Here is a 15848-nt window from a genome sequence, read left to right as displayed (position 1 = left end):
GTGAAGAGCTAAGATAACGAAAGGAAGGTGAAGCATGAGAGAAGGTTTAAAAATGGAGGGAATTGGAGTAGTAAAGGCCAACCAAAGTCCTGAAAATACCAGGGGAAGTGTACGGCTAAATTCACATTCTTTTGATTATGATTTGGGTAATATGAAATGGACGGCACAGTGGCACAGCTGGTAGAGCTATTGTTCGAGCCTGACATCTGGCGCTGACTATGTGGAGTTTGATTTTCTCCCTGTGACCACGTGGGTTTCCTCGAAGTATTCCGGTTTCCTCCGACACCCCAAGGATGTACTTTAGAGGTTAATTGGCCTCTGTAAAATTGCTCCTTATGTGTAGGGAGTGGACCAAGGTGGGATAACATAGTACTGGTGTGAGCGGGTGACTGATGTTCAGCGTGTATTCGATGGGCCGAAGAGTCTGCTTCCATTCATTCATTCATTCATTCATTCATTCATCCATCCATTCAATCAATCAATCAATCAATCATTCAATCATTCATTCATTCAATCATACATTCATTCAATCAATCAATCAATCAATCATTCATTCATTCATTCAATATTTATTTTTCAGCTGAAAATAACGACTTGACTCACCAGCTGGAAGAGGCGGAGAACAAAATAGGTCAATTGAACAGGTTAAAGATGATCCTGACATCACAGATTGAAGAATTGAAAAGGCAGATTGATGAAGAATCAAAGGTAATTAATGGATTGGGAATAATTAACAGATTTATTGATTATCTTAATATCTCTTGATCCAATCAGTAATAACTGTGTTTTGTGTATTTTGCTGCGCTACCCTGGCATGTGAATTGATACATAGAGAGGTCAGATCATTTAATGTGATATGACGTTTTATTAAAGTAGATTGTGACCTGCCCGAGTTAAAGTTATTGCTGCCATATATCACTTTTACATAAAGTTCAAAGCATTCAAAATGATTTATGTCAAAACCATCTGCAACTACTTTGAAATGTTCTAATGTGTAGGACGAAACTGCAGGTGCTGGTTCAAACCGAAGATAGACACAAAATGCTGGAGTAACTCAGCGGGACAGGCAGCAAGCATCTCTGGAGGAGGAATGGGTGACATTTTGCTCGTGACCCTTCTTCAGACAGAAACGCCACTCATTCCTCTCTCCAGAGATGCTGCCTGTGCCATCGTGCCGCCCAACAAAAGTGTTGCTGAACCCGAGCATATGGATAAGTCGGGGACCATAGGACCTCCAACCCCAGGTTCAGGTGGCAGGTGATACATGGAACACTTGCCCTCAATCTGTTCCAAGCTTTCTATCTATTTACGGAGTGGTGTTCCACAAGCTGCCTCTAAACCTGAGAATAAATCATTTTAGTTCCAGAAGTTATATTTGTTGCGGTTACCCAAAGCTTATTGTACTGTTGCTTAAATTGTTACTGAAGCATTCTTATTATAAATATGTATAACCCTCAATGGGTACACCTAAGAGATTGTAATTGTAAACAAAATGACCTAAGACTACGAACATTGGAACATTAATTAAAACAGAGCAGGTAAAGGCCATTCGCCCATCGAACCTGCTGCTCCTTTTAGTATGATTGTTGCATGATCCTCGATTTTTTGAAAATTTTCCAAAATCAATCTTCTGAAAATGGATCTACTTCCATATGCCCCCAAATGATCCTGCCTTCACCAGCCGCTGTGGTAGAGAATCCCAGACACTTGACATCCTCTGCGAGTAGCAAAGGCAAGAAAATATAATGCAGGTTCTCTGTGTCTGAGCATTGGGTCTTCTTCTTTCAGTTGAAGAGCTCGATGACGATAAGCCTGGCGAGTGCCAAGCACGACAATGAGGTGCTGAAGGAGCAGGTTGAGGAGGAGCAGGAGAGTAAATCTGAACTGCAGCGACTCATCTCCAAACTGAACAGTGAGGTCACCCACTGGCGAACACGCTACGAAACGGACGCCATCCAGAGAACTGATGAGCTTGAAGAATCCAAGTAAGCAATGTGTTTTGTTACCAACGTGCCCTGAAATGAGCTCAGGGGCAGATATTGCAGTGTCTGATGATAAAACATAATAATGAAACAATGAATTAAATGCATCTTTTTAAATTGAGAAACCGTTGCCATCCACGGGGAACCTCGTTGGTAAGTAATTTATTTCAAAATTGTCTACCTCTTCCTTCGACTTTCTTCATTTTCTGCAACACTGCATTTTTCTCTTGGGAGCTTTCATTTAGTATGAAGCATGCACCAATAACATTGTGGATCAATAACCAAGCTAACAGCGTCTGAAGAAGGGTTTCAGCCCGAAACGTTGCCTATTTCCTTCGCTCCATAGATGCTGCTGCACCCGCTGAGTTTCTCCAGCTTTTTTGTGTAACCTTCGATTCTCCAGCATCTGCAGTTCCCTCTTAATAACCAAGCTAACAGCAGTTAATGCTCATTTTATGAGAGTGGGATAAATAACCTGTTGAAAGAACAGCTTAATGAACTTTGTTTCAAAGTGCATTGCTTGAGCCAGTCAATTTGAGTATCGGAGGAAGAGCAGAGAATTTGAAACCTAGCCGGGTTGTTGCAGCATCAAAATTGTCCAATGAAGCCACTAATAAAACAAAGGTAAAGAGTAGCGGAGGTGGAACGGCCCAATGGGAGCGGCCATGTTGGGAGAGAGACTGTATTTGGATTTGTTTAGAGATACAGTGTAGAAACAGGCCCTTCGGCCCACCCAGTTCATGCCACCCATCGCCCTTACACTAGTTGTATGTTATCACTCGCTCGCAATTTACAGAGGTTAATTAACCTACAAGCCCACACATCTTTGAAACTTGGGAGGATCCAGAGCACCTGGAGAAAACCCACTTGGTCCCAGGGAGAATGTGCAAACGCTGCACAGACAGCACCCATAGTCAGGATCGAACCAGGGCCTCCAGTGCTCTACCAATGCTCCACTGTGTCGACGTAGAGGGGAAGCGTGAGGCTTTGGTTCAAGAGTGTTTGGCGAGGAGCCTAAAGGCAAAGACAGAGGGGGACAGGAGGACGAGGTGCAGTCTATATTTATTGTGTGTGATAGTTATGTATTTTTCTCTCATGGTTTTAGTGCAGTGGGGATGACAGGTAGAATAGTACAATGTTGCTCCTGCAGGATGTGGGAAGTCAGGGAGAGTGCAGACTGATGACTCCACTTGTGGGAGTGGTGTCCAGGTGCCACTCCTTCTCGCCTGCATTGGGGAATTGGAACTGCAGCTGGATAACCTCAGGATCATCGGGGAGACTAAGAGCTTGTTGGATAAGACTTATAGCGAGTTGGTCATGACTAAAGGGGCTGTCCCACTTGGGTGGCCTAATTGGCAAGTTTCGGAGAGTTCGAAAAAAATGTCATGTTAAAGACCTTCGACTATGATGAAGACTCCCTTCGACTCCCCTCGATTACCTACGACTAACATGCCGACCTACTACGACTAAACCTACGAGGAAAAAACGTATCCATTTTTTCCATGGCAACCTTTTTTTACTCGCGGGCATTTTTCAGCATGTTGAAAAATACGCCGTGACCTAGCTGAGGCCTCGAGTACACGGGGACCACTCTCGAGCATGAAGGAGAGTTACAAAGACCTCCTACGACCTCGTGTCGACCCTGCTGCGAGTGTACGAGTCGAGGGCAAACTCGCCAGAACTATCGGATTAAGTCGCCCAAGTGGGACAGCCCCTTAAAGTCCAAGAAGAGAGTAGTTGGGTGGCCACTGGGAAGGGGAGTGGACAGAGCGTGCAGGTGACCCCTGTGGCCATTCCCCTTCATTACAGGTGCAGTTATGGGGATTGGCCCATCAGGGTGAGCAGCAATAGCAGGCAGGATTGTGGCCCGGACTCAGCTCTGAGGCACAGCAGGGAAGAGTAATGTCAGGCAGGGGGGGTTATAGTGGTAGGGATCTCTTTAGTTAAGGAAACAGGCAGGAGATTCATGACAGGACAAGATCACGAGGAGAATACATAGAATCAATGTACAGAGTCTTCCATCCAGAGTAGGGGGATCAAGGAGCAGCAGGTTTAAGGCGAGAGTGGAAAGATTTAATAGGAATCTGAGGGGCAAATTTTTCACGCAGATGGTATTGGGAATGTGGAATGAGCTGCCAGAAGAGGTAGTTGAGGCAGATAGTCTTGCAACATTGAAAAAACATTTGGACAGGTACATGGACATGTTTAGAAGGATATGGGCCAAACGTGGGCATGTGGGGCTAATGTATGTGAGGCATGTTAGTCAGCATGGGCAAGTTGGGCTGAAGGGCCTGTTTCCGTGTGGTATGACTGAATGAGAATATTAACATTTGTTCAATGAACCTTTAAGAGTTTTCGCCATGCAGTCTGTGTTTGATGGGATTCACTAAACTTAGGCTATGCACTGACCGAATTGACTCAAATAATTTAATGGGCTGGATAAAGTTATTGAGCCATTGTATGTTGTTAGGAATGTGTAAGTGAGAAGTAGAATGTGTAGAAGATAAAATAGGATTAGTGTAAATGGGTATGTGATGCTGAACAGACTCAGTAGACCAAATGGCCTGTTTCTCTGCAGTATGACTTTTTGGCATTTCATTTTATGTTTAGGATTGGGGAAATCCTTTGAAACCGGATGAGAAACTTTATTCACCAGAGAGTGGTGAATCTCTGTTACTCTCTGCCACAGAGGGTAGTTGAGGCCAGTTCATTGGCTATATTTAAGAGGGAGTTAGATGTGGCCCTTGTGGCTAAGGGGATCAGGGGGTATGGAGAGAAAGCAGGTACAGGATACTGAGTTGGATGATCACCCATGATCATATTGAATGGCGGTGCAGGCTCGAAGAGCCGAATGGCCTACTCCTGCACCTGTTTTCTATGTTTCTATGTTTCTTTTATGTTTAGCATTGTCAAATTCAGGATTGGTTTAAAACCATTATTCTCCTTGCAATTAGCAATTACCTAATTGATGGAGTTCCTAAAATTGGACTGTCACTGTTTGTTCTTTGTGGTTTCTCATGATTTTCTCCATACCCTCTAAGTTTTCATATTATTTATTCGATCTTGAAAAGTTTGCGAGGCCAATGAGGTCATGAATTTTCACAGCTGAAGCTATCAAATATTGATTCCCAGAGTGGCATTGAAGTAATCAATCCTTTTTGTGGGTGTGCTTTGTATACTGCATCGTCAAATTGAGGGATCAGGCCTTTAAGGCCAAAAGTAAGCAATTAGCAACAACCTAATTGATTGCAGTTCCAAAGACGTGTCAAAAAAAGTTGTGGTTCCATCTCTTGATTTTTAAATAAACCTCTAATTGTTTCAGATCCCACAGTCGCTCTTAAAAATGTCGTTGCGAAATCCAAATGAATATCACTATCACAAGCTGCAGCTATCAAATGTTATTCCCAAGTTCAGAAATTTCCCTCTCCCTTTTTTGACAAAGATGTGCCCTGATATACTGTATACAAACTTGAGGGATCAGACGCCTTTAAGGCCAAAAAGTAAGAATTGAAACAATAAAGCAAGCTACCAGGCCCAAAGACATAACAAATAAAATACTTCTCGGGTATATAATTAACCATGAATGACAGAAGTATTGATAAAGAATAGTTATCGGGATTACAACAATTCCTTTAAGACTGGGGTTCTAAAAGACCACAAAAGATCCAGGGCTTTGATTCAACTGAATATATTCTCTTCCTCCTATAAGAATGGCAATGGAACAGTAGGTTTTTTTTGGCTGGTGAACAAGATATCCCCAAAGGTTTACTTCCAATGGTTGCGTTTGGAACAACCCCTACGATCGGAGAGCTTCCTTCAACAGTATGTTACATTGCACCATCTGCTCCTGGTCACGTTGTTCAGATTTATACTGTGAGGTGTTCTGAGATCAAAGCCGTCAGTTGTGCAGCCTATCAATGATTGGAATCAGACATTGCACAGATTGTTCTGGTTTTTATGATCAAAGAACCGCTCTGAACAAAAGCTTGGCTGCCTTCCATAACACACTGAAAAATAAATCCTCTTGGGAGATGTGTGCGCATGCTTTGGACATCTTTCACCCTCCTCACAGCACATTTTACAAAAAAGTATTTACAATTTGGGAGGATTTCATTCTTCAATGCTCTCCATTGTATAATGGAAGGGTATGTTCAGTGGAAACGAAACATCCTTTTCTTCAATACATCATCCAGGCAGATACCAGGTTGGACTGCGAGAGCTATTAGTTAGTAAATGTAAGGCTAGAAGGCTAAAGTTCTGTACACAAAATGTGCCTACATTCATTCATTTCGGATGAAGATAACTTGGTGTGGTTTCAATATGATACAGGAGGCTGGTGTGCCCTGTCAGTCTATGCTGCCTCTCAGAGCAATATCAGATCCTGCTGGTTTTCCCTGTCACTCTTTCCTCTCACATTCTCATCACCCCCCCCTTTCCAGAATCCACACTGAACGACAAACTAGGGCCAACTTATAATGGCCAATTAACCAACCAACTCTTTGGGATGTGGGATGAAAGCAGACCGCGCAGAACTGCCAACCAGTTCTCTATCCTTGTCAACACCCGACCCCCAATACCGTGTGCTCTTATTTTGCGCACTAATCTCTTGTGTGGGGCCGTGTCAAAGGCTTGTTGAAAGTCCAGGCACACCACATCCACTGGCGCATTCCTTGGGCCTAATGTGTGTCAATGAGGCGCATTGAGCCAAATGAATGTGGAAATAGGATATAGACATTAGAAAGCCCAGACCTGGGAACGTCCCAGCAATCTATTACACTGGCATCCCCACTCACAGTCCGCGGTGAGCAGAGGTTCCTCTGCCCCCCCCCCCCCCCCCCCCAACATTTGCTGTACCCATGTCTCCTCATTCAACACTGTGCCATTCGTGCCAGGATGGCACGGTGGCGCAGCGGTAGAGTTGCTGCCTTACAGTGCTTGCAGCTCCGGAGACCCGGATTCTATCCTGACTGCGGGTGCCGTCTGTACGGAGTTTGTGCGTTCTTCCCGTCACCACATGGGTTTTCACCGAGATCTTCTGTTTCTCCCCACACTCCAAAGACGTGCAGGTATGTAGGTAAATTGGTTTGGTGTAAGTGGAAATTGTGTGTGTGTAGGATAGTATTAGTGTGTGGAGATCGCTGGTTGGTGCTGACTCGGTGAACCGATGGACCTGTTTCTGTGCTGTATCTCGAAATTAAAAGCTAATGCCCGCTCAGCATCATTTATATTATTATGAAATCACCCCCTCATTCTCCTACATTCCAAAGAATCTGGATTTGATTTCTATTACTCTTGGCTTGCAGTTAAAATCCAAAGATGCCAAATGTACTGCAGCAATGAAGTCCACCATTTCCTTGAAACACACTTGAAAAAATAATATCAGGAGTGATCCCTCTTCATAAATCCATGGCGATCCTCTCCTCTGAACCCATATCAATCAAAGTGCTTCTTAATGCCTTCTGTCTCACATTTTACCAGATGTTACGTTTGCCATTACTGCCTGATCCATGTGACACCATGTTTAATGTTCGATGCTGAGTTGGCTGTGAGCCAGCCTTCGGGCTTTGCACTCGTTTGTTAAGTTCATTCAAAGGATAAAGGTTGGTTGGTTTTAAAACTTCAAGGGAAATTTACCTTGACTGTGTACTTTGTTTCCTGAGAACTTCATCAGCTGACTATTGACTTCCTTCTCTAAAATACGGGACAATTGACAACTGTGAATCACGGTGTGAATGGAGATGAGAGTTCAATCTCTGAGTGTATTCAATTGTTTGTTTCCATTTGGAGTGTATATGCCCCAAAGCATAGTTTTAGTTTTAATGTCGATGTACAACGCTGTTAGAGATACAGGCCTTTCGGCCCACCGAGTCCATACCGACCCCTGCACATTAACACTACCCTAACGTACACTATCCTACACAACTAGAGCCAATTTAACATGTATACCATACCAACGAACCTACAAACCTGTACCTTTGGATGAAAACCAAAGATCTCGGAGAACATCCCATGCAGGTCACGGGGCGAAGTCCAAACTCTGTACAGACAGCTCCCATGGTCAGGATTGAACCCCGGACTCTGGCACTGTGATGCAGTAACTCTTCCATGTTCCAGAACCAGGGCCCACAGTTTAAGAATTAGGGGTAGACCATTTAGAACAGAGATGAGGAAAAACCTTTTCACCCAGAGAATTGTGATTCTGTGGAATTCTCTGCCATAGAGGACAGTGGAGGCCAAGTCACTGGATGGATTTAAGAGAGAGTTAGATAGAGCTCTTGGGGCTAGTGGACTAGCCATAGTGAAGTACACCAATGCCTCTACTTCCTTAGAAGGCTTAGGATGTCTGGCATGTCTCCACCAACTCTCATCAACTGCAGATGTACCATAGAAAGCATTTTATCAGGATGCATCATGGCATGGTTTGGGAACAGGTCCATCCAAGCCAACAAGAAATTACAGAGAATTGTGGACGCAGCCCAGACCATCACACAGACCAACTTCCTTTTCATTGACTCCCATCTACTCTTCATGCTGCCTCGGCGAGGCCAGCAGCATAATCGTGGACAAGCCTCACCCCCGTCACTCAACTCTTCTCCCCTCTCCCATCAGACAAGAGGTACAGAAGTGTGAAAACGCACACCTCCAGATTCAGAAAAGGTTTCTTCCCAGCAGTTATCAGGTAACTGAATCATCCCATCAGCAACTAGAGAGTAGTCCTAGGCTACTACCTACTGTAATGGAGACCCTCACATATCTTTAATCGGTCTTTACTGGGCTTTACCCTGTACTTTATTCCCTTTGTCCCTTTGTCATGTACACTGTGGTAGACTCGATTGTAATGTAGTCTTTCCACTGGCTGGTTAGATCGCAACAAAAAAGCTTTTCACTCTACCTTGTCAATAAACTAAACTAAACTGAACTAAACTAAACAAGTGGTGCTAACTGAGGAAGAGTAGAAAGGAATATTGATGGACATGTGATGCAGCTGGAGGATGTGTAAATCGGAGGGCATGAATGAAATCAGCAGCATTCCAGAAAAAGGGAGAGAGTTAAAACGCATGCTGGAAATGTGGATTTAAAACTGAAATGATGGATGACCTGAAATTGTGGAATTTGATGTCATGAAGACTGGAATGTTCTGCGTTAAAAGTTGGTTTCCTCCACACTCCTGTCATCTCACCTCAAACTCCACCATTCACCCCCACACTCGGGGAGCAGCAGATCCACCAAATGTGCCCCCCCCCCCCCCCCCTGAAAACTCTTTACATGCGGCTTTCTATTTAAATTGGTGCTTTCACTAAAATAAGAGAGTCACAAACTGGAACTGTCAGTTATTGATCCGGATAGCAACCCTCTCGTTATTGATCCGGATAACAATTCTCTAGTTCTGTTGAGAATGTGGGAATAATTTATAACGAAGGCAAAGAACTCCACATGAAGGACAGGAGATAGCGAGTTGATTCTTGCTAAGTTCACAATATCCAGGTAGACACAAAATGCTGGAGTAACTCAGCGGGGCAATATTTGATGTGTGCGTGCATGCGTGTGTGTGTGTTCATGTGTGCATGTACGTGTGTGTGTGTTCATGTGTGCATGTACGTGTGTGTGTGTGTTCATGTGTGCATGTACGTGTGTGTGTGTGTTCATGTGTGCATGTACATGTGTGTGTGTGTGCATGTTCATGTGTGCATGTACGTGTGTGTGTGTGTTCATGTGTGCATGCACATGTGTGTGTGTGTGCATGTACATGTGTGTGTGTGTCTGTGCGTGTTCGTCTGTGTGTGCGCTTACGTATGCTTTTCCCACGACCAGTAAGTCTTTGATACTTGGTCATGAATTTACAAATCGGACATGTAGCTTTGGTAAATTGGAAAGCCTGTCATGATCAAGGTATATTATATTATAACTATAATATAGACCATATTATAAGCAGAGCTCTGCCAAAAACTGCCCGCCAACCTAACTCTATTTTTTATTTCATTTCCTCTGTTCATAACTGTGTAACATTATCCTGGTGCAGTAGCTAAAATTGCCCATTTGTGTGTGGCACTGTAGTGGAGCAGTAGAGTTGCTGCCTTACGGCGCCAGAGACCCGGGTTTGATCCGGACCACAGGTTCTTCTGTACGGAGTTTGTACGTTCTCCCCATGACCTGTGTGGGTTTTCTCCAAGATCTTCAGTTTCCTCCCACACTCCAAAGATGTACAGGTTTGTAGGTCAATTGGCTTGGTATAAATGTAAACTTGTCCCTAGATTGTGTAGGGTAGTGTTAATGTGTGGGGATCGCTGGTTGGTGTGGACTCGGTGGGCCAAAGGGCCTGTTTCCATGCTGTATCTCTAAATTTTAAACTAAACCGAAACACTAAGATATTTGCAAATAATTTGATGTAAGCAACAATCAAATCATTGCATTGCATCAGACATATGGAGGGGGAGGGGCACTAAAGGGGTGGAGGGGAGATAACGACACTTAGCTCAGTGGCGATCCATGGATTGGGAATGTTTTGGGAATGGCCAATGAAACATGCTCCTCAGAGAGACCACATTACTCTCCCACGTGGGTTTGAAATATCATTTGATGTGGATTTGCGGCAGAAATCTTGCTGGTTACACATGGCTGATTTGCCACGGGAGGTGACGATGGTTCCACCTGGAAATTGTCACAACAGCATTACTCTGGGGGGGAAAAAATCAATTTCAGCCCAGTAGTATTGGGGAAAAAAAAAGATTGTGGTTGAATTTTGGAGACATTTTGAAAAAGACAGGTTGCAGTTTTCTCATATACCTTTACAACCCTTGGCACTCTGGGTGAATAAGCCCCTGTTGATAGCCGACTTGCTCGGACAACACGACACGCAGCATAGTTCCACAAACGGCAGTGGAATGAATGATGAGTTGCTCTGCCCTGCTCTGATGATGGAGAGTTGTCTGTAGTCCTGTCACTCCTCTGGGTCATTTCACAATAACCGTGGGATCTTGTACAGCACTGGCTGGCAAACCTTTGCTTCTTTGTCTTGTGTGAAACTCAACTCTCCCTGTAATGTGGCACCTTCCTGGATTACGTGCTGAAGAGTTCTGAGCTCAGTAAAAGTAGCGGTTTCATATACTCCAACACTGATTCAGGGGCCAAATTATAGAACATAGAACAATGCAGCACAACAACAGGCCATTTGGCCCACAATGTCTGTCATCACCAAACATAATGCCACGACCATCTATCATCTAGCTACACTCAATCCATATCCCTCCATTCCCTGCATAAACACATTCCTGTGCAAAAGCCTCTTAAATACCACTTCCATCTCTACCTCCACCACTAACCCTGGCAGCACGTTCCAGGTGTGGCCACCCATTGTGTAAACAATGTTGCCTTGCACATCCCCTTTCACCTTAAACCCATCCCTCTAGTAATTGATTTTTCCATCTTGGGAATGAGGTTCTGACTATCTACACTATCCATGCCTACAGTCATTTTATAGACTTCTATCAAGACTCCCCGCATCGACTGGCATTCCAGACATACTCAATACCCCAACCGATGATGGCAAGCATACTATATGCCTTTTTTTTTATGCCACTCTATCTACTTCTGTTGCCACTTTCAGGGATCTATGGACTTGAACCCCAAGATCAATCTGTACATCGATGCTGTCGAAGGTCATGCCGCTAGTTGTATATTTTCCACTTACATTTGACCTTCCATGGTGTAACACCTCACACATGCTCGGATTAAACTCCATCTGCCATTTCTCCGCTATTTCTGTAGCTGATCTATATCCCGCTGTATACCTTGACAGCCTTCCCCACTATCATGAGCCCAGCAATCTTGGTGTCATCTGGAAACTTACTAACTGTCTATGATTATGTCTAAGTCATTTATATATATATATATACATCATAAACAGCACATATATTATAAGAGAGAGATCGATGTTCATAGGTGAGTGAAATCTGTCTTAAATTGTTTAGTTTAGATTAGAGATACAGTTTAAAGATACAGTGTGGGAGGACACCCTCTAACCCATCAAGTGCATGCTGACAATGCTCACCCAGTCACTAGTTCTATGTTAATCCACTTTCTCATCCACTCCTGACACACTAGGGGCAATTTTACAGATGCCAGTTAACTTATAAACCTTTGGGATGTGGAAGGAAACTGAAGCCCTCACAGATACGCGTGCATACTTTATAATTTACAAACTTATCTCCAAAGTTGTATTTTTAATAAATTATTCCATTCTTTTTTATTATACTTTTTTCTTTTTTATTTATTTCTTATTTTCAATCTATATATAAAAAAAATACTAGATGCAGAGTTAATATCAATTGATAATATTAGTAATGTGGGAATGATATACATGAAATGTTTTTAATATGATATGTACCTGCCTCTAATAAAAAGATTATTTAAAAAAAAAAATGCATGCATCACAGGGAGAAAGTGCAAACTCCATGGCATCAGGTCCGACCCCAGGTCTTTGGCGCTGTGAGGCTGCACTCTGTGGCAATTCCGCCCTTCAGGTTCCTCACTGTTACACAGTTTGGCAGAGATCCAGTCTGCACCGCACTCTGCAATTTCAAATTATCGAGATCAGTGGAAGATGAACATGTTACAAATTAAGGTCTTTCATGGGAACTCTTTTAACACATTGATGCCTAACGTACTATTAACTGCTGGGTTGTTGATGGTAGTATTCTTACAGACTCTAATCCTGGTGCTCTGTTTGACATTTCCACACATGGTATTCATTGTAACTTTAAGACTGCCATTTATCCACATTAACCATGGGAATGCTATTATCAGTAGGTACTTTGGAGTCATAGAGTCAGACACTGTGGAAACAGACCCTTCAATCCATCGATTTCATGCTAACCACGCATTTATTTAATGTAATTACTTTATGAAAGGGACAAAGGTCATTAGTCTGACCACCAAAGAAAGAGTTCCTTTTCAAAGTATACGATCTATACCACACAGAAGCATATCCTTTGCTTCACTGTGCCCGTACCAACCATGAAATACATGTTACATTTACCAGGATTGTTGCCAACTCTGCCCTAGTAATTCAAGTTCTCATTTAGATATTTCTTCAATGACATTCAACTACATGCCTTACATCACCACTTGAGTAGTAGGGTGGCTGAGTGGCGCAGCGGTAGAGCTACCGTCCCACAGCGCCAGAGACCCGGGTTCGATCCTGACTTTGGCTGCTTTCTGTACGGAGTTTCTACGTTCTCCCCGTGACCTGTGTGGGTTTTCTCCAAGATCTTTGGTTTCCTCCCACACTCCAAAGTCGTCCAGGTCTGTAGGTTAATTTGTTTGGTATAGATGCATATTGTCCCTAGTGTGTGGGTAGTGTAGGCATGGACTCGGTGGGCCAAAGGGCCTTTTTTTCACTCTGTATCTCTGAGCTAAACTAAACTAAAGGTCCAACACTGATTTTCCATCAAAATTACAAGAGTTCAATTTAAATTCCCTGAATGGCCACAGATGGCATTGTGAACTGAATGTGGATGGAATGACCTGTTAACCCATCCCCAGCTTCTGATCCCACTCCCGACTTGCTAGGTGCACCCAAAGAGTCGCAGCATTTTTTTGGTCGTCAATGGATTTTGAAACGTTCAACACTTTTCTGCGACAGTTGCCTTGATGCCAATGAGCATAGCTTGTCTTCTCCTGATGTAGGTGCTGTTGTAGGTTGTCGCCAGGATGTCGGTGAATTCCATTGGCGACTACCTACGTCAACCTATGTCAACCGGCGACAGATACCAGCAACTGAATTGCCTGAAGTTGTCTTCAGTTGTTGCCGCCAGGGCCGTAGCTTGGCGCGGGTGGACGTAGGTAGGTGGACGTCCTGGTTGTCGGTAGCTTGCCATAACTTGACATTGACTAGGTGGACGTAGGTTGTCGTAGACAGTGTCGTGGGGGGGTCCAGTTGCCAGGTTATCGCTGACTTGCTACAACTATGACAGTCGCCGAAAAAAATCGCCTAAGTTGGACAGGCCCATAACTTGCTGATCATTTCCAATATCTGCAGTACTTTATTTGTTCTCCAACTACTGATGAAGGGTCTCAACCCAAAACATAACCTATTCCTTTTCTCCAGCGATACTGCCTGACTCCAGCTTTTTGTGTCTACCCTTGGTTTAAACCAGCATCTGCAGTTCCTTCCCACACTTCTTGCTGGTCTCCCATTGCCATCTGGTGGTGTATTTTGGAATTGCCCCAGTAAAGTGTATACAAGTCCTGGGCAACACTGCACTCACTGTCTGTGGGGCCCAGTGGCTACAAAGCAAATCCCTGAAGTTGAAGCATTCAAACTGAAGGAAGGAGTTCTGCAGGGATCTGTGCTGGGCAGATCCCTGAAGTTGAAGCATTCAAAGTTCTGCAGGGATCTGTGCTGGGACCTCTGCTGTTTGCGATATATATAAATGACTTGAATGTAAATGTGAATTGAAAGGAATTGAATTGAATTGAATTGAATTGAATTTATTTTATTCACCAAGTAGGCATACATACAAAACATATAATGTTTCCACTATTAGTGCAGAGTTTGAAATGTCTTGAAATCTGAAGAAAATTAATATTCTCACTTTTGGACCATGACAGGAAAAAGCTGACGTCGCGACTACAGGAGGCTGAAGAGGCTGTGGAGGCTGCCCAAGCCAAGTGTTCTAGTTTGGAGAAAACAAAGCAGAGGCTGCAAGTGGAGGTGGAGGAGCTAAGCATCGACCTGGAGAAGGTGCGTCTTTACCATGTACCCCATTATGGTCTTGCAAGCTCATTCAGCAACACGATAATGTCTAGTTGGCATATAAAGAGATGACAGGTACCTCGACCTCCTTGTAAGCACTCATCGATCACCGTCACCATCCCCTCAAATTATCCGATCTCGTTAATAAGACATGACCTGCCGTGTACTAAACCAAGCTGACTGTCCCTAATTAACCCATTCCCTTCCAAATGGGAATAAATGCTATCCTGAAGAATCCTCTCCAATAGCTTGCTACCATTCATCTATTTGTATTAGTTTCTAATGATATGACATTCCCATTAATATCATGACACCACTTATTTAACATAACTCATTCTCTTTTCTTGATTAGTAAGGGTGTCAAAGGTTACGGGGAGCAGGCAAGAGAATGGGGTTAAGAGGGAAATATAGATCAGCCATGATCGAATTGCAGAGAGGACTCAATGGGCCAAACGGCCTAATTCTGCTCTGTTTTATGGTCTCCATCAGATGTCTACTTTCCCCAAGGTTCCCCTAACATTCACAATTTACAGTGGCCAATCAGGCAACCACCCAGTAGGGTTCCTGTTCCCTTCAGAGAGTGTGAGTGGCTTTATCATTGTCTGTGATGAGACATAAAGTTAATGCTCCACCCAAGCCACTAGCATTCACTTTACTCGGGGCATATAAACTAAGTACCAGGTGAAGTTTAATGTGTTTACTCTGTCTGTAGGCAAACGCAGCAGGTGTAACCCTGGACAAGAAGCAACGAATGATTGACAAGCAGATTTCAGACTGGCGTCTGAAGTGTGAGGAGATTCAGGCCGAGCTGGAATCTTCACAGAAGGAGTGCAGGCAGTACACCACTGAGCTCTTCAAACTGAAGACATCCTATGAGGAGCTGATCGAACAACTCGACTCAATTAAGCGGGAGAACAAAACATTCCAAGGTATCATCCCTGACTCTCAGTCTGAAAATGATACCTCGTTTCCCTTTCCCCCGACTCTCGGCCTGAAGAAGGGTCTCCACCCGCTGGGTCCACGTTAACCGACAAACCTGTATGTCTTTGGAGCGTGGGAGGCAACTGGAGCTCCCAGAGAAAACCCTTGCCATAGTTGGGATCGAACCTGGG

General features: G+C 43.8%; 1 protein-coding gene across 7 annotated transcripts in view; it reads left to right on the top strand.

Moving 5' to 3' along the window:
• The window catches only part of LOC129708142 (myosin-16), a 151327-nt gene that overhangs the window by 115775 nt on the left and 19704 nt on the right, over positions 1–15848 (top strand). For all 7 annotated transcript variants that reach the window (XR_008725295.1, XR_008725296.1, XM_055653717.1 and 4 more), the window contains 4 exons: positions 581–708; positions 1789–1985; positions 14592–14724; positions 15449–15665. Coding sequence is in view for 5 of the 7 variants with exons in the window: in XM_055653717.1 (XP_055509692.1) it covers positions 581–708; positions 1789–1985; positions 14592–14724; positions 15449–15665 (675 nt within the window). In the remaining 2 variants the exon portion in view is untranslated. The remainder of the gene's footprint in view (positions 1–580; positions 709–1788; positions 1986–14591; positions 14725–15448; positions 15666–15848) is intronic.

Source organism: Leucoraja erinacea, chromosome 23, assembly GCF_028641065.1.
Source record: "Leucoraja erinacea ecotype New England chromosome 23, Leri_hhj_1, whole genome shotgun sequence".
Classification (NCBI taxonomy): domain Eukaryota; kingdom Metazoa; phylum Chordata; class Chondrichthyes; order Rajiformes; family Rajidae; genus Leucoraja; species Leucoraja erinaceus.
This window is presented reverse-complemented; position numbering and strand designations above follow the sequence as displayed.